This window comes from Miniopterus schreibersii, assembly GCF_964146895.1.
Source record: "Miniopterus schreibersii genome assembly, chromosome: 4".
Taxonomy (NCBI): domain Eukaryota; kingdom Metazoa; phylum Chordata; class Mammalia; order Chiroptera; family Miniopteridae; genus Miniopterus; species Miniopterus schreibersii.
The window spans coordinates 13,611,366-13,632,745 of record NC_138105.1 but is presented as its reverse complement, the minus strand read 5'-3'; the positions used below and the strand labels follow the sequence as shown (position 1 = coordinate 13,632,745).

At 38.1% G+C, this 21,380-nt stretch overlaps 1 protein-coding gene across 12 annotated transcripts in view; it reads left to right on the top strand.

Annotated features, from left to right (window-relative positions):
* TCERG1 (transcription elongation regulator 1) overlaps positions 1-20,664 on the top strand; it is a 61,160-nt gene extending 40,496 nt beyond the window's left edge. For 9 of the 12 annotated variants that reach the window (XM_081134136.1, XM_081134132.1, XM_081134139.1 and 6 more), the window contains 8 exons: positions 3,536-3,654; positions 8,353-8,503; positions 12,708-12,872; positions 13,155-13,337; positions 15,930-16,109; positions 16,996-17,079; positions 18,319-18,419; positions 19,608-20,664. In XM_081134136.1, the coding sequence (XP_080990262.1) occupies positions 3,536-3,654; positions 8,353-8,503; positions 12,708-12,872; positions 13,155-13,337; positions 15,930-16,109; positions 16,996-17,079; positions 18,319-18,419; positions 19,608-19,809 (1,185 nt within the window). In that variant the 3' untranslated portion in view covers positions 19,810-20,664. Of the gene's footprint in view, positions 1-3,535; positions 3,655-8,352; positions 8,504-12,707; positions 12,873-13,154; positions 13,338-15,929; positions 16,110-16,995; positions 17,080-18,318; positions 18,420-19,242; positions 19,337-19,607 lie in introns of all 12 variants that reach the window. The other 3 variants (XR_013998586.1, XR_013998587.1, XR_013998588.1) reach the window with 1 other exon arrangement.
* Positions 20,665-21,380: the final 716 nt, after the last annotated feature.

The following is a 21,380-nucleotide window of genomic DNA, read 5'->3' as shown; positions in this document are numbered from 1 at the left end:
TTTCTGTGCGATGTTCTCAGAGAATGATTCCTAACTTTGGTATGGGGTGTGAATTTTTCTCTAACTTCTGAAAGGAACTTTTTACAAGTAGGAAAGTATTTGCTGAGAAAGGAGAGAGGGATTGGAAACGGCTCTCCCATCAGCATGCAAATACTTCCTCGTTTACTGCAGTGCTGTATTTAGAAGGTATTGGAAGTGACCTACATGCCTAGCAGGGGACTGGTGAGATAATTACAGATATTTCTGTGTAGCTGTTAGAAATTTGTGGTTATATATGCACTGACCTGGAAAGATGTCTAAGGTATTTTAAAGAAACATTTTTTGTCTTTTCCAGAGATATGCACATGTATGTACATATTTAAAGAGCCAGATAATTCTATGAGATACATTAGGAAAAATACTAGTGTTGCCCCAGTTTAATCTTCCTGAAGATATTCCTGAGCCTTCTGACTTGCTTCCATCTGGACTGGTTGCCGTCCACATCTGGTGTACAGCTGCCATTTTTGAGGATGACAGCTCTTTACCATTATCTTGGGGAATTTCCTTCACCTGGCTGGTTTTTTTGGGGAGGGCAAGTGGGGGAGTTGACCTCTTCCCTACATCATAAGTCTTTTCTTTCTTGGTTTACTCTGTTTTAATGCATTCTATCCCTATAGTAGCTTCTTGAGAGACCGTTGTATAGGAAATAAATATTTGAGGCCTTAACATATTTAAAAACGTGTTTATTGTAGTCTTATTTGAAATTGTTTGGCTGGCTAAGGAATTTGAGGTTGGGAATTTTTTTCTTCAGAATTTTGAAGGCATTGCTTTACTTCTAGTTTTTAGTGTTGTTTTGACCTGTTCCTTTGTATACGGACTTGTTTGTTCATTTCTCCTTCTGTGTGAGCGTGTAGGATCTTTCCTTAGTCTTCAGTGGTGTGAAATTTCTCGGTGGTTATGTACCTGGGTGGAAAGTCCTGTGGTGCTGGACTTGCTGGCTTTTTTAATGTGGAAACAATACCTGTCAATTCTGGAAGATTTTCTTGCATTTCTTTTTTTTTATTTGCTTCTAACCTTTTTTTTTCCTTCTGGGACAGATTGTGCCTTTCTGGGCTAGTCCTCAGTTTCTTTTCTTTTTCTACCTCTGTTTTCTGTTTGAACTTTCTGGATGATTTTTTCACCTTTATTGTCTAACCCTTTAATTAGATCTTTTACTACTTCTGTCATCTTTTAGTTTCTACGAGTTTGTTGTTGTAGGGTGATTCAGCCTGGTCTGTTAAGGATACCCTGGAGCAAGTAATTTTGGGGCTGGCCAGATTCTGGATAAGAACTTCCAGTTATCTGGCTGGAGCTCACAGTTCCTGCTGCTTTGGTCCTGGGAGATGTGTGTTGTAATATTTGGCGTGTAAATGTTTACTTAATTACCTATGTTCTCAGTGTGGTATGCCTCCTTTCTAATTGATGTTCTCCCAAGTTCAGAGATACTGTTATACCTTCTAGAGCAGGGATCAGCAATTTTTTTTTTTTAATCCTCACAAAGGATTTGTTTTTATTGATTTGGAGGGGGCGAGAAACATTCACCAGTTGCCTCCTGTACGCGCTCCTACTGGGGATTTAATCTACAGCCTTTTGGTGTACGAGATGACACTCCAGCCAACTGAGCCCACCCCACCAGGGGGATCAGCAAATTTTTAACATAAAGAGTCATAATATCTTGGCTCTGTGGACCATGTGGTCTCTGTCACAATTGTGTAACTGCTGTTGTGTGAAAGCACCCGTAGATATATGTAAAGCAAGGAATATGACTGTTCAAATAAAGCTTCATGGACACTGAATTTTGGATTTCATTTAGTTTTCTTATCATGAAATTTTCTATTTCTCTATCCAACCACTTAAAAATGTCAAAACTGCCTGGCCGGGGTGTGGCTCAGCGGTTGAGCTTTGACCTAGGATCCAGGCGATTGGGATTCGATTCCTGGTCAAGGCACATGCCCGGGTTGTGGGCTCGATCAATGACTCTCTCATCATTGATGTTTCTCTCTCTCTCTCTCCTTCTCCTTTCCTCTCTCTGAAATCAGTAAAGATATATTAAGAAAAAAATGTCGAAACTATTCTTGGGCTGTATAAAAACAGGCAGCAGGCCAGATTTGGCCAGCAGAGCTGATTTGCCAGCCCTTAGAGAATACGTGCTTGCCCCCAGGTACCCAAACCTGGCAAGGGGGACCTAGTGATTGTACCACGTCCTAGCCAGCCTTATTGTGGTGAGATACCCCCACTCTCACTTCCATGGGCGTCTGGTGCCACCAATTCCTGAGCTGTTGAAGATTCTCTGATTAAATGGTTCATTTTCCTCCCTGGCTGCTTGAAAATCACCCTCCATCGTGAATAGCACAGGAACTATCTCGACCAGGACATTCATCACCAACAGGCTACTTCAGTGGAAACAAATGGTGATCAACATCCTTTACCCTGGGAAGGCAACAGTACCCAAGACAGAAATTCAGGGAAAACTAGCCAAAATGTGTAAGACCACACCAGATGCCATATTTGCATTTGGATTCAAAACCCATTTTGGTGGTGGCAGGACAGTTGGCTTTGGCATAATTTATAGTTCCTTGGATTATGCAAAGAAAAGTGAACACAAACATAGACTTGCAAGTCCTGGCCTGTATGAGAAGACGACGACCTCAAGAAAACAGAAAGGAGCGCAGGAACAGGATGAAGAGAGTCGCCCGGCAGAGGCCAGTGTTGGTGCTGCAAAAAGTGAGCTGGTGGTGGGACAACAGAAGCAGCAAATATTCTTCAGTGAATTTATCTGCAGTGATCGTGCAGATTTTTCATGAGAGGATTCATAAACTAAGCTTTAAAAAAATGGTTCCTAATTCCTTTTTTTTCTTGACTGCTGGTTTAAGGTCTGCTTTCTCATGTCAAATCCTTTACCACTTGTCCATCTGCTTTTCAACGTCCAGAGTCACTGTTCCTCTTTTTCTTGTTTCCATGTTCTGATTGTGACTTTAAAAAAGAAATTCCTCTACTGTGATTTTTTTTTTTTTTTTTTAGTGTTTGTAGAAGGCAGGAAATAGATGTGCATATTCAGTTTATCCTTGACTTTACACCATTAAGTGGGAAGACAGTATAGAATAGATGTAAAGCGTGGTTATTTTAATGAAAATAACATCTTAAAGAGAAGCACAGAAATAAAATTTAAAGATTCCATACTGTTAATGTTTTTCTAGAAGGGATTTGGAGGATTGCAATTTCATAAACATTTATAAATTGCTTGAAATTTTTTAAAGAAACATGTTCAATTTGTAATTGGGGAAAATAAAAATTAAAGGGGCTTTTAACTTTTTTCTATCCTGGGAGCCTGAGCAGAGGGTTGTGTGCTTCTGTAATGCTGTCAGCTGAAGCTTCAAAGTGAGACTTGCTAGTGGTAATGTGCATATAATTGAATTACCTACGTTTTTCCTATGATAGGTTTATAGATTTCATAGTTTGGTAATTAAGTTACCTACATGAAAGACTAACTTGCCAACTTGGTGTATTTTTGTGATAGGTATTTGATCAGTATGTAAAGACCAGGGCAGAGGAAGAACGCAGGGAAAAGAAAAACAAAATAATGCAAGCCAAGGAAGATTTCAAAAGGATGATGGAGGAAGCGAAATTTAATCCCAGGTACGTGCTTCCTTACTCTCTTACTGTTGGCTGTCGCAGCGTGTGTTCTCCTAAAATCAGTTAAAAACGTACATATCTATATTTAAATGATCTTTTGGCGATTTGGATGTGAAAGTCTCATCTGGTCACTGGTTTCTGCCTTTCTAATCTTCATTCCCAATATATTTCCTTTGAGGAATCCCTGGGGCTCTGTGAGAGGCATTGGTTTTCAGAAGGGCACCTTTGTTTCAGATGTGTTTCTGTGGGATCAAATCTTTTCTAGAAACTGGCAGATCGTAGAAAATCCATCCCCATCTTCCTAAAGTTTTACACGTGATAAATTGCGGAGCAGGGACATTATTTTGATTGAAGTGAAGGACCTTTCAGTTTTCTGAGTGTCTAGGTTATGGTTTTATCTGATGTTTTCAGTTGTTAGTGCTGATTATATGTAATGAGCTGAAGAAAAGGAGACATTTTAAACTTATGTGCCTAGCATTGTAGTAATAATAATAGCATCAATTATTGGGTATTTTTGGTGCATGCATCTGTAGTGCTTGTGTGTGTGTGTGTGTGTGTGTGTGTAACTATGTACATGCACACATATTAGCTCATTCAATATTTAAAACAGCCAATATGATTGAGGTACCCATATCATAACCTATTTTACAGATAGGGAAAGTATGACATAAGCAAATTAGGTAACTTGAACAAGTGAATATGGAATTTCAGCTAGATTGTATGTTACACAGAAGAGTCCAGGCAGGGAGAGGTGCTTTTATTTATGCCTTAGTTGTGGTAGTAGGTGGTTGTGAATACCTCAGAATGTGGAGAATTTCTAAAACTATAGAGTAGACTCATGGAGTCTCTGGGTTAAGTGGTACTTTTTATAAACGTTCATCTTGTTTAAACAGTTATTTTTGTCAGTGGAACTATGTTGTTTGAGAAAGTATATTTAGTGTTACCATTTGATATTTGAAATATGAATAGAAACCTGCTGTAGCATTAATACAAATTTCAGAAAATAAAACCAGTAGAGGAGTTGTGGCTATGGAGAATGTAATACTCCTGATTCAGGGGTTGTAGAGTTTCAATCCCTCCAGTGGGGCTCGGGCTTTTTCTTAATCCAGAGGGTGAGTTCATGGGTCACAGTGGTCGAGACTCGGTTGTAAAGGACATTTTTGGAGGCAGTTGATGAAATTCGAACATGGACTGTTATTACAGGATGTTAGAGAATCAGTAATTTTTCTTGAGTATTGTAGTTATGGAGAGAAAGGATTTACTCAAGAAATGCATGCTGAAATACTTATAGCTGAAGTCTCATGGTGTCTGCAGCTTATTTTCAAATGATTCAGCAAAATGTAACTATTTATTAAAACGCTTTATGGACCTGGGAATAAATGAGATTCCAAAGGTGTTTTCCTTTTGTGGATTTGACGAATTAAGTTGTGCTGTATCTCAGTGCCCTCCTGATGTTCTTTTGGAGCAGATAGAATTGTTAGAGTGATCTGAACTTTGCAGGTTACTTCCAGAAAATAAATCCATCAGGCACATAACTAGAAGTCTTAGCACTTGGGCATTGTGGTGTATCGCTATATGGATATATTTAATGCTGGCATAGAGAGAATTACTTGACCAATTTTGGTAAGTAGTAGAAAATGAGGAATAACTTAAAATTGAGAAAATACTGTCCATTGACCTAAATTTCTCTGAATTGGGAAAAGACTACTATCACAAAATTCTTCAGTATATTTTATAGATATAAAGCACTGGAATTTATTCCAAGGGAAAGAATAACTGGGGAGAATTACTTAACTTTAGTGCCTGTCTCTTCTGTGTCTTTTTTCTTTATTAATAGAAATTTCAGGTCAATTCCTGATCATTGTAATCTTCCCGATCCCTTACCACCAACCAATATCCACCTACCCTGCAAAATAAAAAGGACTCTTATACCATGTCTGTTACAAAGTAGTGATTTTTAGAGTTAAGAGATGAGTCAAATAAATCATCTCCATGGGCACTTAATGCTAAAACTTCCTTTTAGTCTGTTGTGATAAAACATATTATTTTACTTATTATAATTAATATAAATAAGTGTAAAATAATTTGAATTCTCATTTTTACACATTAATTTTTCATTTTTAAAAAGATTTTTTCTTTAATCATAGTATTACTTTTTCTGTCCTAAAATTATAAAGCAAAATGCTTGATTTATTATGAAAAGAAAACATTTAATGGACTACATGCTCTGCCTTTTCTGGGCTACACTTTTATTTTACCTTAGAATTTCATTATAGTTACATATTCACACTAGGTTTGTGATATGTCCTATCATTAAAAATATTGACTTAATGAAATTAGATATCGTGAGTAATATCAGTTGCCTATAAAAGATTATTAGAATCTGACTTTGGTTAGCAAAGCTTAAAAATAGCCCATGCTAGCTGTGAGTGGTACTTCTAAGCTTCAGATGATGTTTTAAATTCTGAAGTTAACCAGCCAGTTTTTCTTTATAATTAAAGGCTATAATCTTGTTTAATTTGCTTTTATTTGTCCCCTCGAAAAACATGCTAAATATAAGAATGTTTATTATAAGAGTAAGTTCTTATTATATAAGGTAAAAGCTTCAGATACTAAAATATAGACAAATTTATGAAAACTTTGTAAATGCCTTTTATTCATGGAGAAACTTCTTTTTTTATACCTTTCCTCATTAGCTCTCATACACCTCATCTTTGTATTTAGCCTGCTTGGTGTTTGCTGAGCTTTTTGAATCTATACACTGATGTTTTTCATTAAATTTGGAGTTTTTGGTTAGTATTTTTTCTGTCCTGATTCACTTTTTTCTCATTTAGGATTCTAATTAAACATATATTAACGTGTTTGATATTATCTCACATGTTCCTGAGGCTGTTCTCCCCCTTCCTTCAATATGTATATATTTTTATAAATATATTTTTATTGATTTCAGAGAGAGGAAGGGAGAGGGAGAGAGAGAAACATCAGTGATGAGAGTGTCATTGATTGGCTGTCTCCTGCACACCCCCTATGGGGGAGTGAACCCACACTCTGGGCATGTGCCTTGACCGGGAATCGAACTATAGTCTCCTGGATCCTAGGTCGATGCTCAACCACTTAGCGACACCCGCCCGGCGGCTCCAATATTTTTTTATGTGTCCTCTTTTGATTAGATAATTGTTACTGCTCTAATTTCTAGTTACTGACTCTATTCTACTATCTCTGCTCTCATGTTAAGCCCACCAAGTGAATTTTTACTGTCAGTTTCTTTTTTATATTTTCCATATCTCTGCTCAAACTCCTGTTCATTGACCATGTTTTCAATTCTTTGAACCTATTTTTCTTTAATTCTTTCAATGTAATTAAATAGTTTTAAAGTATTTGTCTACCTAGAACATCATGTGGGTATTTTGGGTTTGGTTTCTATTTGCTTTTAAGTTTGTTTGTTTTTTTTTCTTTCCCCTATGGATCACTTGTTTCTTTGTATGTTTAGTAATTTTTAATTGAATATTGGAAATTGTGAATAATGGGTAGAGACTCGAGTTTGTTATCTTTCTCTAAAGAGTGTGAATTCTTGTTTTAGCAGGCAGTTCAGTTACTGGCTCATCACAGTAATTTTAGGTTTGATTTTATGTTTCGTTAGTGTGGATCTCAGAAACTGGATCCATGGGTATTTCTCTTAACCTTCCAACTTTGTTCTCCCTTCTGGATCTTTTTTTTTTTTTTTTTTTAATTTTTTAAAAATTTTTTATTTTTTAATATATCTTTATTGATTTCAGAGAGGAAAGAAGAGGGAGAGAGAGAGATAGAAACATCAATGATGAAAGAGTCATTGATTGAGCCCGCAACCCGGGCATGTGCCCTGACCGGGAATCGAACCCCGATCGCCTGGATCCTAGGCTGATGTTCAACTGCTGAGCCACGCCCGGCTGGGCATCCCTTCTGGATCTTTTGAGCTTTGTTGTCCTAATACTGTTTTCTCCCCACAGCAGTTTTCAGTCTCTGGGCTCTCTCTTTTGCCCTTAACCATGTAGCAGCTTGGTAGAGGGGGTGGTCTTTTTTTGCTCTTGTTCAGCTCAGCCTTGACTGTGGACTCATGAGGAACCCTCTGTGGTTTTCTTTTGGGGCACCCTCTCTATGGCTTCTTTTTCTGGCATTTTAGCACCCAAACTCTGATCTTTGCTGCTTCTAGCTCATTGGGACCTTCGTACTCTGGACAGCAGCTCTCTGCACCTTGGGAGATTGACCTGACACAGAGGGCAGTGGGGCTTACCTCAGTTTTACTCTACCTGTTGTCCACTGCTTTAAATCAGTTTCCTTCTGTATTTTGTCCTGTTTTATAGTTGCTTATGGAAGTAGAGCTAATTCAACAAAAGTTATTCCATCATGGCTAGAAGCAGGACTCAGCCTCATCTGAGGATGAAACAAGATGAGCTCTTAAGTCTCTTGAAGCACACATATTCTTTGCTCTTGATGTGTGGAGCCTTCTTCCACCATTCTGATAGTAAACAAATCCCTAACCACGTTCTCACCCTTCAGACCTTTTTCCTCCTTTCTGTAGCTCATTTCTTACTGTTTAAGCAGATACTGGGACTCGGTGTCTCTTTGGCACACATTCTTGCTGGAAAAATAGTATCTCCTGCTGTACCTTCTACAAGCAGAAATTGCCCTACCACAGTTAGCACACTTGCCATTTTGTTACAGAGCAACTTTTAGTGAATTTGCAGCCAAGCATGCTAAGGATTCAAGATTCAAAGCAATTGAAAAGATGAAAGATCGAGAAGCCTTGTTTAATGAATTTGTGGCAGCGGCAAGGAAGAAAGAGAAAGAAGATTCGAAGACCAGAGGTGAGAAGGTAAGGTGGTTTTAGTTCCAGTGGCGTGATCGATGGGAGTGTGAATGGGAAGAGATAGCTGGTGCTGTGTTTCTAGTCTCACTCATGAGCATAAGTAACAGGACCCACATTTACTGTTCAGCTTTATAATTGTTTATATGTGTATAGTCTATCACTTTACTTCCATAATGTTTATTTTTAGTAGCTTCACTAAACTACATAGGGTTGCTTTAAATTTTTATTAATACTGAGATGTCCAGTAAACCCAGAACTGGATAGGCCTGTCTAGTCCCTGGCCAGCTAAGTGCCTGCTAAGATTTCAAGGTTTTTTATAGGTGGTAACATTTAAGTTTCAAAACCTTCTTTATCTTTTTTTCCCCCCCTCTAAAAGCATTTTAGTGACTTTCTAATCTTTTAGTAAACATGTCTTACATATAAATTATTGCTTATCAGAATTAAAGGTCAGCGATTAAAGATTAATGAATTCCAAATGTCATTTGATAGCAGTGTCGGGAGTGGAGAGGAGCTCACCACTGGGGAGGCCGATGGGTAGGGAGATGGCTCCAGTGGTGCGTGAGCCGTTGCCCTTAGTGTCCCCGCATGCTTCGTGAATGGAGGGAAAACCTCTGAAACCTAATCATTCTTGACATTTAGAATTGCCTCTTGTTCCGGGAAGTTAAAATATTAGAGATTCAATTAAATAGTTAGGGAAGTAATACTACTCTTGCTGGGAAGAATCCTCTTTCACTGAAAACAGCAACAGTATTAGATGAAACAATTTTGTCAGAAATATCTGAAATTTCCTGATTCATTGGGCTTCAGAAGTAGATTTTTCCAGAATTATTTCAGTGTTAACATTGTATTTTGTAAAATGACTATGCCTTTCAGAGGAAATGTGCAAAATTGAATCCTACTTAAACACTGTATGTATATTAGAAACATGTTAATAAACTGTTTGCTGCTTTTGACTTCAGTAATAACTTATTTGATTAAAGAAAACCGAGTAAATAGATGATTGATACTGATTGTATGATTTGTGTGCTTGCTTTTATACCAGTTGAATGTTTTTCTCTTTGCATTTATAACTAATTTTTTTCTCCCTAAACACTTTTTTATGTAACTATTTTATATATTCTGTTTTATAACAAGTGGATAGACTTTACGGTTTTGTGCTGTGCAGCCTGACAGTTCAGTCTCACAGCTGTCAATCACTGATACGCAACATAGTATGGGATTCCATAGTGAGGAAAGAATTGGTATCTCTCTGTGTGGTGACTTTAGCCTCTCACAGTTCTGGTACTTTACATTTTTTAAGTCTTTTTCCCTATGAAGTGATGAGAGTTGTGCCCAGAGTGTGTTAATTAAAATAAGAAATTAAGTAGACATTACATCTAAATAACCCGAATATATTCAGCTTTATTTTCTTTTGGTTGTAAAATTTTAATTCTCTAAATTATAGGTTTGGCTTTGTACCATTACTACATTTAAAAATAAAGTAAAACTTTCAAAGCCAATTTAAAGAATGCAAAATTAATCGCTAGCTAGGCCATGAAAGCAGAACTCTTTAAGGGTTTAAATATAGTATATTTTATATTCACATCCTGAGAAGTGTTTTTGGTTCAGTGAAGTTTTATCCCATTCTTCATTACTTTCACTGTATATTCTTACGAAGTATATTGTTTATACTGTTGTTTTTTTTGTTTAGTTTTTTTAATCCCATTTTAACTGTGTATAATTGAAGAGTAAGATCAGTACCGGTATTATGCTGTTATATTGGAGTTTCCTTGTTTTGCAATTCTCTAATCAAATCATTAGCTGCATAGTAAAAGTTTAAACTACTTGCTGAACCAAAAGCCTGTGGAGGACATTGACTTTTGGTGAAATCCTTTGTTTTCCTTCAGTAGGCATTTTCAAGCTAAAGGGTATAATTATTTTCATATAGCCTTCACTGGTATTTTCCATTTTATTAAAAAAATGCCCCCCAAACTCTATTTTTATTAGACTGTTTTGTTTGCCAAAGTAGCTCCCCTAAAGTTTTTGTTTATTATAATTTATTTATTATTCTAACCAATTTTTATAAAGTTGTGGTTCAGATTACCTTTTGGAACAACACACTTGGAGTTGCACATAATGAAGTTTTTTTTATGAAATTGGCATTTTTCTCTCTTCCCTCTTTCAAATTTCCTGTTGGACAGTTTGAGTGTTTTTGTTATAGTAGTTAAGGCTAAGGAGACTCTTTCTCCCTGTTAAATTAAACAGCCTAGATGGTAAGGCACTTTCACATTTGGAGAAAGAGTTTTATTTAAAGTTTGCTTTGGCTATACATCACACATTTTTAAAACTTTGATAATTTTGACTTATTAGGCTTTGTGTTTAATATTTGAAAATTATTTTAAGTTAATATAAATTCCTATGGCTTAGAAAGATTCCTATTTGATAAATCTTGCATGTTTTTATTTAACATGAATTTTATAAATTTTGCCTTTTAGTTATCACACACATCTAGGAATTTGGTGTCCCTCATGTCAGATACACAGTGGACAAGATGAACAGTAAATTTACCTTATATCACTACATCAAGTAGTTTCTTTATCACTGTCTGCAGATGCTCAGTTTATGAGTATTTCTCATTAATCCAAACAAAGACAAGAGCCAAGTTGAGTAGAGAACTCCACAGCCAATTAGCTCTTGTCATTTTAAAAATTCTCTAAGGTAGGAACGGTTTCTTATAACCTTACAAGTGTTTTTTCCAGAAAGGACATCAACCTCCCTTTTAATCCTCTAATAGGAGAGATGAGGTTATAGGAGGAAATGAGACAGGTTGGAATCGGCAGAAAGAATGATTTCATTTATTTTGTTCCCACACATGTACAGTTCTGATTCCATTCTAATTTCTCATTTCCTTGGTTGGAGGGAAGGCAGCATGTTTAATCTCTGTGGGGAGAAGAGGTTCTTGACATGGTCAGAATCCTCTGCAGAATTGCCTTGGCTGCCTTGTGTATCTTCCCTGGGAGGAGCACAAAATAATTTAGATGAGACTAAATTTTAAAACAGTCCTCAAAGGTGCATAAAAATAAATGCCTCATTTATCCCTTTCTTTCCCTATCTAAAAATTTTTTATAAATAGAGTTTGGGAGAGGGTTTCTAAGTATTGCATATTTTGATACTAAAGGATTAATATTTAATACCTTTGGTATAGTGTTACTAATTTGGTACTTAGTTGTTAAGTATGTTCTTTCATTAACATATTCTGAGTTGTGTAATGGTAAAGGCATATATGTTTAGTGGCTAAAATATACAGGAAATTTGAATGCAGGCTTTTTTTTTAAAGTAATGATTAATTAATTATGACCAACATAATTTTTATAATTTTCTTGTATATAAGGGTAAAAAAACCATTGCTCTCTTTAAAAACTGAAATATAAAAATTTAACTTATTTTTTTTGTTTTTAGACATTTGACAGTAGTTTCAGGTTTGTAATGAATAAGACTCGCTCTTTGTGCTCAACTATTTCTAAGTTCCTCTGTTGATTTTAACAAAAATTTTATTCATCTATTTTTATTTTTTAATTTTTTAATATATCTTTATTGATTTCGGAGAGAGGAAAGGAGAAGGGAAAGAGAGAGATAGAAACATCAATGATGAGAGAGTCATTGATTGGCTGCCTGCTGCACGCCCCCGACTGGGTATCAGCCCGCAACCCGGGCATGTGCCCTGACCAGGAATCGAACCCTGATCGCCTGGATCCTAGGTCAATGCTCAAACGCTGAGTCATGCCCAGCCAGACATATGCATCTACTTTTAAAAATCAATCATTCTTACCAGATTTATGTTAAAGTATTTTAACATAAACTGTCAGTTTATAAGCTGATTCTTAGCTGAAAAGAAATGCAAATTCATATTCCTTCTGAAAACTTAGCAGTTCTGAGATCAAATGTTATAAACAACATAAAATTTTTTTCTATATTTGAATTTTATTAGGGAATATGGTTTATCTTGACTTTGGTAAATTGTAAATGACAGCCTATATGTGTGCTGATTTTTATATTTCTCATGAAAGAGCAGTTCTGACATTCTCTTTTGCTAAAACGTATTCTACCCTAAATAAGTGCTTTTAAACAGTTATTCTCATTTTTAAGGTAAGTGAACAGGTTTTTTTAGTTGTAAGCATTTAGATATGAGGAATTTCTCAATGTTTTCCCTTCATCTTGTTGTGAAATGTAGATTAAATCGGATTTCTTTGAGCTATTGTCTAATCATCACCTGGACAGTCAGTCTCGATGGAGCAAAGTAAAAGACAAAGTGGAAGGTGATCCACGGTACAAAGCAGTGGATAGTTCATCGATGAGAGAGGACCTTTTCAAGCAGTACATTGAAAAAATAGCCAAGGTAACCAACTGTTGGGTTTACTTGACCTGTAACCTTGGAATAAATTCTTTAATTGCATTGTAATGGTACTCACTGCTGTTTGGGGGTTTGGAATTTTTCTTGTTGATATTCTTATAACGTAAGAATGTCTGGTAGTTGATTTGAAAGTGAGGTACAGAGTTTAGGTATACAGTATTCTTGGTAAAGAGTCGGTCTGGAATTTTGTATTAGGCAAACTTGGTTATTTTGTGGAAACATTTTAATGCAGTTGGTAAAAAGGATAATATAATTTTATTTTTACAGAATTTAGACTCTGAAAAAGAAAAGGAGCTTGAAAGGCAAGCCCGCATTGAGGCCAGCCTTCGGGAACGAGAGAGAGAGGTTCAGAAGGCTCGGTCAGAACAAACAAAAGAAATAGACCGTGAGAGAGAGCAGCACAAACGGGAAGAAGCGATCCAGAACTTCAAGGCGCTTCTGTCTGACATGGTATTCATTCCTCTTCTGTTTTTGCTGTGTGCTACTGCGTGTTACATTACCTCATAGTGAACACTGTAATAGTCTTTACATTGACTCTGAGGGATACAATTCGGTAAGTTATTTATAAAGTATTTTAAAATTGAGTACTTGGCATTAGCCCTGTTGAAATAGGCAAACCCTAGTTATTTAACATTTTCAGAAGTGAGATGATTTGTATGTATGAAAATTCGTAATCATTTGGTGTCAGAGTTTTATTTTTATTGGTCTCGATGGAAGTCATCTTAAAGTGACATTTCCAGGCCATAGTAAGAAACAAAGTATGCTGAACACAATTACTCCCCTTCCCTTCTTTTTTTAATTTTAGAGAGGAAGGAAAGGGGTGGAAGGGGGGAGAGGGGGAGAGATCGATTGGTTGCCTCCCATACACACCCCGACCAGGAATTGAACCTGTGACCTTCCAGTGCTTGGGACAGTGCTCCAACCAGCTGAGCCACACAAACCAGGGCATCATTTACCCTTTTTGTTGATGATTTAGGGTCATAATTGTAATAACCAGTTATTGTCCATGTAGATGGTTTGAGAAGTAGGACTAGAAGGGTGCTGAACCCAGGAGATACCCTGAAACTTTCCTGGAAATACTTCTGCATTACCCAGGGTTGTTGAGATATGTAGGGTGTGTTGTTCCTACAGTGAATACCCCAGACTGCCCTGCTCTTCTGTTTGTTTTTTCCACTTCTTGGTCGTCATCTTTCCTACTGTTTTTCTGTCAGTGGGCTTGCCTTCAGATCACTCCTGTCGGGTCTTCAGATTTTTTCCCTTGCTTCTGCTGATTAGTTTTTAGTTTCCTCTTTCTCTTCTCTGGACAGCTGGAGCCATTTCCTCATTTCTCTCCCTGCCTTTATGTTCCCCAAATTCATCTTTATTGCAGCAACAGAAATCTTTGTGAAAGGCAGATCTGATTTTGTGACTCTCCCTAGTGTTTGTGGAAGGTCAAGGTCCTCCTTACTCTTGGCAGTTGCCAACATATAAAATCAGTCTCCTTGCCTGGCTGGGGTTCCCAGTGGTTGAGTGTCGATGCATGAACCAAGGAGATCATGGTTTAATTTCTAGTCAGGGCACATGCCCGGGTTGTGGGCTCGATCCCTAGTAGGCGGTGTGCAAGAGGCATCTGATTGATCAATGATCTTCTCTCATCATTGATGTTTCTTCCTCTCCCTTCCTCTCTCTGAAATCAATAAAGGCATATTTAAAATAATAATAATAATTGAGCCCGGCTGGTGTTCCTCAGTGGTTGAGCATCGTCACAGGCACCAAGAAGTTACCAGTTTAATCCCTTCAGGGCACATGCCCGAGTTGTGGGCTCAATCCCTAGTAGGGGGTGTTCAGGAGGCATTCGATTGATCATTGGTCTTCTCTCATCATTGATGTTTCTCTCCCTCTCCCTTCCTCTCTGAAACCAATTTAAAAAACAAAAAAACAAATCAGTCTCCTTAGCATGATATAAAAGACTTTGTTCCTTGACCTCCCCTACCTTCATATTACCTTATCTGCTTTGGTTTCCTCTCTCGTCCCCTGATTAGGCTCTAGCCTTGCTGAACTTAACTTTTAATGAACCATACTTACATTTAACAAGTCCTGCCATTGCTCATGCCAGTCCCTCCACCTGGAATGCTTGGAAACATCCCACCACTGCGGCAAACTTCCTCGTTCTTTAAGAGCACACTCAAGTATCTTGTCTGTGAGGCTGATCCCGATCCATCTGGGCAGGTCTGGTCTCACTGTTGCTTTATTACGCTTGCGCTCAGCACAGACATCTGCAGCACTTACTCCATGTTATTGCCGTTGTTTACTTACATACCTATCTTCCCTAAAAACGTGAGCCCTTTAAAGAAAGGGATAGCATCTTATTTTGTATTCCCAGTGCTCAGCATAGTATTTACCTGACACATATTCAGATGCTTGATAAATGTTGGCTAAATATATGTTCTGACATTTTTCTTTTTTCTTACCTTTCAGTCTTTTTAGCTCCCATATTTCTTAGCATTGGCAGCAGTGGGACTTACTGCTGATGCTGCTACCAGCAGTGAAGCATGCCTTTCCACTGGCTGGTGAGCCAGCTAGACCTGGCTGGTTGTCTGTTACCTGGTTGTCATCACCAAGGCAGTTCTTGCTTGTGCTGGAAGTGTCACTTCAGCATGTAGCTAATAAGTACAAATTTGAGCTCACGATTTGTTGAGAAGGGTTTCCCCTCCTGTGAGCTATTTGGTGCTCCGATAAGACAATGTATTTCCTGGTTTATTTGTATCCACCTCTTCTAGAAGTTGATAAGATGTTAAATAGCGTGCCCGAGTACTGTGGAGAGAGGGGCCATGGCTGATGAGGTGCTTCTCCATCATTCACCTCTGAACTCGTATTCGATAGCTTAGTGAGCTCTGGGAGGTGAGAATTGAGGCCTAAAGCAGCAGGTTTTCAGTGAACCCTTAACTAAGGTGAAGTCACCAGCAGCTGCTTTTGTTAAGTGTCTGGTTCCTAAACAAGTGAGCCTTTATCGCTGAAGTCTGAAAAGATAAGTCTGGTGATGGCTGCGGTTCTCTGTTTCAGGTTCGTTCTTCAGATGTGTCCTGGTCGGACACTCGGAGGACCCTCCGAAAAGATCACCGCTGGGAGTCCGGATCCTTGTTGGAGAGAGAGGAGAAAGAGAAGCTTTTTAACGAACACATTGAAGCACTTACCAAAAAGAAGAGGGAGCACTTTAGGCAACTTCTGGATGAAACTTCCGCAGTAAGAGTCTCTTATTTTTCCTATTTTAATCTACACGGATCTTTGTTAATAATTCCAGAAAGTAGCCCTCGCCAGTTTTGCTCAGTGGTTAGAGCATGGGCCCATGGACTAAAGGGTCCCGGGTTCTGTTCCAGCCAAGGGCACGTACCTCAGTTGCAGGCTCGATCCCCAATCAGTGTGTCTCTCTCACATGGATGTCTGTCTGTCTGTCCGTCCTGTCCCCCCACCCCTCTGAAAAGCAACGGAAAAAATATCCTTGGGTGAGGATTTAAAAATAATATTCCAGAAAGTAAAACATTGACCTGATTAGTGTCATGGTCTTTAGATCCATTACTGGAATTCATAGGTTATGACACTTCTATGATTTTTTTTTTTCCAAGTAAAAATGTTGATGGTATCTTTACTACTTAAAAATTACTTCCTTTTGTAGTTGTTAAGATCATACCTGCTCCTGAGGCTCTTCAGAATGTCCTTAGCTGTGTGTGGTCATGGATCCCTCCCGATAATAGATTTAATCAATTCCTTCTTTGGCTCCATTTTCAATGTGGCGCCATATCCCCCGTGTTTGGCAGTGTGTATACTCTATTGTCCAAGTTTTGCTCCTGTTTACCTGTTGTCTTTGGGGGATGGTTTCTTCAGAAGGTATAGTATGGCCCCTGGAGGTACAGGGATTGTAGGAGATTGTCTTAGACCACCTTGAAAGTGTGGCCATGAAAATAACCTGTGGAGTTAAAGCTGCTTCCCTGTCCCTAACTAATCCAGTTACGTTTTGGCCTTGCAGGGGCTCTCAGGGCAGTGAGTAATGTTATGTTCCATACCTGCTGCAGTCTGACCCCTCCGTAAACATGAGCTGTATTTATGTTTTTATTGTCTTGTCTTTTCAAAGATTACCTTAACATCCACATGGAAAGAAGTAAAAAAAATCATCAAGGAAGATCCTCGGTGCATTAAGTTCTCCTCCAGTGACAGGGTAAGAGGATTTTGTCTGAGCTTTATTGTCACTTTATAAATATTAATTGGGTGCTTAATCAGCAAAATTAAGCTGATGATTTTAAGTTCATAATTTTTTTTCTTGCATGATTTGTTAACGGTACAGCACAGTGGAAACTTAAAAAAAAAATCCTTGGTGTTAAACCTGTGTTTTGGGATTTCAGAGATTTAATGAAGCCATGGCTTTAATTTATTGCACAGTCAGGTTCCACTAGAGGGGTATGTTCAGGCTGGTCGTTGGTCCCAGGCTGTCAAAGCGCCTGACTCATAAGCTACGCCAGCAGAACACCATGCGTGATCTCTAGTTCTCGTGTGCTCCTGAGACTCGGGAGGAGGAGCCTCGTGCATGGAGTTTGTGAGCTGCTCCCTGCTCTGGTGCTCTCTGACTCCTGTGTAGGAACAAGCTCTATGAGGGTCTGCAGTAGTGAGCGATGTCAAGAAAAGTATGGCTTACTATATCCATCTTATCCCTCGGCTTTCCATTTGCTCTCTTCCCCACCATCCTCCTTTCCTGGATGGTTTCTTTAGTAGAGCCCAGAAACCCACAGATTAGTATTCTTCTCAAGTGCTATTGAGTTGTGTTTTAGATGCATGGACCATGAAATACACGGGTCTTGGTTAGGAGTGGTGGGCTCATAGCTGAGAGATCCAGTCTCAGTTTCTAACTTTTCTGATTGTTTAGAATCGATAGTGAAGTCTTTTTTTTTTTAGCCCAGAAGAGTTTATACCTATCATAACTATTACTAGGAAAGCTAAATGCTCAGTGTAACTTAAGTTCTGAATGTTACAGTTGGTATGTCCATAAGCTATACCACATTAGTGTCTTTGGGCTTGAAGATAGAAATACAGTCTACAAGAAATGCACATCTTTTTATTTATAAAAGTTTCTACTACTTGAGCTTATTATGAAGATGAAAAGGAAAAGCCTTGTCAAACCCTCAGCACTGTGGAGCCTAGAGCAAGCCCCTGTTTCAACTGCAACTACTATTCTATATGCTTCTGCATTCTTCTTTTTTGTCTTACGAATGTATATTGCAGATTTTGTATTTTAATGAATGTTATTTGAACACAGATAAATGTACCTTTTTGCCTTATTGGCTTTTTTAGAATTTTCTAGTTTATGATGTGACTTACAAATTACTGGTTTTATAAATGATTGATATTAATTTTGGAATTAGTGGGCTTTTTTTTTTTTTTCTAATCTTATTGTCTTTTTCAGAAAAAACAAAGAGAATTCGAAGAATACATCAGAGACAAATACATCACTGCCAAAGCTGACTTCAGGACGCTTCTGAAAGAGACCAAATTTATAACATACAGGTGTGTGCAGTGGGATGTTTCATGTCCGCAGTCACTGTCTTTACTAGTCCTTACGCTAATGGCCAAGGCGTACTTGGCATTCACACACATGTTGACATTATTAACTTTTAAGAAGCAGCAACAGCAGCCAACTTGTATCAGAGGCCAAAGATGGCCAGCCCACCTGTACCTTACTGGTTTTTTTTTTGGTTTTTTTTTTTTTGGTTTTTTTTTTTAAAGAAAGGGCCCAGATGTCAGTTCTTATTTTGTGTTACCCATCCATTTTTTAAACAGACTTCTATTTTCACTTCAGTGCTTTTTTAGGAGTGCCCCCAATTATGTAAGGATTGTGTTTCGTGAAGAGACTTTTAAATAATCCTTCACTATCAGTTATCTTTGCCTCCTCTGGAGCCTGCTCAGTGTTGCTGAACGTTCTGAAGCTTGAAGTCATCTAAGCTCAGCAGAAACATTTTTTTCTCAGAGGAAACCAGTTTGCTGGATAGTTTTAAGTAAAAATTTTAGATTATAAACTCAGAGCTTTAAAACAAGATTTCTCTGTAACATACCCCGTCGTTCCCCAGCGATTCTTATCAGGAGAGTGATCTGACGTTGAGTAGTAACCTGTGCAGGAAACCATTGTTGGTCCATGCTCCAGCTTTTCTTCCGTTAAGAGAAATTCAAAGCATCTTAATGAAGGGTATGCGCACGGGAGGCTAGGTAGTGCTGAGGGTGTGGTTTTTAGGTATTTTGTCATTGGATTTTTTGGTCAGGATCCTTAATGTTTTGCATCAGCTTGGGCTTTTAAATTAGATGTGAAGTAAGACTTCTTTCTACATTTTTGTAGTTAATTTAGTGAAAGATGTGAAAGTGAAAGCTTGTGAAAGATGCTGGGATTGGCAGCCCCGCAGACTGAAGTCCTCTGTTCATCCACAGAACAGGTACAGCACGGGCAAGATTCACCCACCCACCCTCAGCCCTGGTCTGGAGGGACCACCAGTAGGGGTGGGAGGGTAATTCAGCTTCTGAGGCCCTTTCACTCCTTGGAGTCTTTGCTGAGGTGACTTACAAAGGTGACCATTGCAGTGAAATTTTTCTTAAAAAAAAAAAAAAGTGGAAACACAATTAGGAACTAGATGGACATTTCCAGCTCATATCTTCAAGGCCTGTGAACAGCAGTCAGTAATTCTTGGACTTCTTTTCTTATTTCAGATCCAAAAAGCTAATCCAGGAATCTGATCAGCACCTGAAAGATGTAGAAAAAATTTTGCAGAACGACAAACGGTATCTAGTACTAGACTGTGTGCCGGAGGAGAGGCGGAAACTGATCGTGGCGTATGTGGACGACCTGGACCGCCGGGGCCCACCCCCACCTCCCACAGCGTCAGAGCCCACCAGGCGATCAACAAAATAATTCTGCATACTCTTCCACAGGGGTATCTATTAATTCAAAATGCTTGCATGAGCCAATTTTCAGGTTTTTTACATGTATGTGCATTAGTCAAACTATTGCAAAACCATCTGACGAACAGAAGGAGAAGCATTCGTGAACAGTTGCTGAACAGAGAACACTTTGGAAATATTTATGCTTTTCTTTGTGTGGCATGATTGACATACATACTCAAATATAGGCTGTCTCTAGTAAATCTAAACTCCTGAAGCTAAAAATCATCCCTTTATGAGGTGTGGAAGTCAGTGACTTGGTGACGTTCCTTCTAGCAGTGTTATACATGCAAGATGTAAGAGCATTTGTGGTTTGAACTTGCAAGATACAAACACCACAGACTCCAAGAAAACCTAAGTTGGGGTTTGTTTTGATTTTGTTTTTTTAAAGCGGGTAAAAGAGAAAACACTGAAAATTGAATTCTTATCTTCCAGAGGTTAAGATTATTATAATGGACATACTTTTACCTTTGTCTCTAAAGAACACTTTAGTTTTATTTGTTCACGTATGTGCTTTGATTATCCCTCTGAATTAGAGGCCAAGTCTTGTTTAGCCTAAGAGAAGATTTATTAGGAATTTCTTCTCAGGTATGGAACCACGGCCTAACTAACATGTAGGCCAGACTAGAACTGCTGGTTAAACACGTTCACCATTAAGTGATCTTTATCGATATTCTGGATTAGGCAACAGATGACCTTCCTGGGTGTTCCCTGTAAACTGTACTCCTGTTTGAATGTTAAACTTTTGTTTCTAAAGTTTAATTTTAAGATGTTTGAATGTTCAGTTTATGTATTTGAACTACAATAAACCAGCCCTTTTTCTATATGTGGATTGTATATGATTATGTTACATAATTTATAAAAACTTTTAAAAAACCTGTTCTTAAAAGCAGCAGCAAATGTAATTTGATACCAAAAAAAGTTGACTTTAAGTCTTAAATATCACAGTTTTGAGACTTGAAGATAATAATAAATTATTTGCAGTGTCAAAGGGCCGGGATTTGTAAAGAACCATGTTGGTGCTCAGTCTCAGCAATATCTTTCTGCTTTGTAGCAAGAAGCTGATTTTTATTTTCTTGTTTTTGCCTTTTTATATGAACATATTGACAGTTAACGCTCCTGGCATCCTCTCAACGTGCCGTGCGCACTGCACCGGGAAGCTTCACCTCTGATCCCCAGCCGCTCTGCATTCTTACCTCCCAGCTTAAAAAGATCCCTGTCTCATTCCTTCATAGGGTCCTGGTGTCAGTGTACCACATGAATAAATGTTTAGAAAAGTGCATGTCAAGAGTATAATCTATTTTTTCTGTTAATCTTACACATACTGTGATTGTAACAAAGCTAAAAAGAGGGAACACCAGCCGATCTGTGTTTATGTTACATGCATAGACACGCATCACACACACAATCACATCTGGGTTACTTAGTGCTTAGCTCAAACACATTATATGCCATAAAACTTACATGGACTTGGTATGTCATGACCTGGATTTGATTATTTCACTAGGGTCTTAACCTGTAAAATTGCTAATTAACAGGACT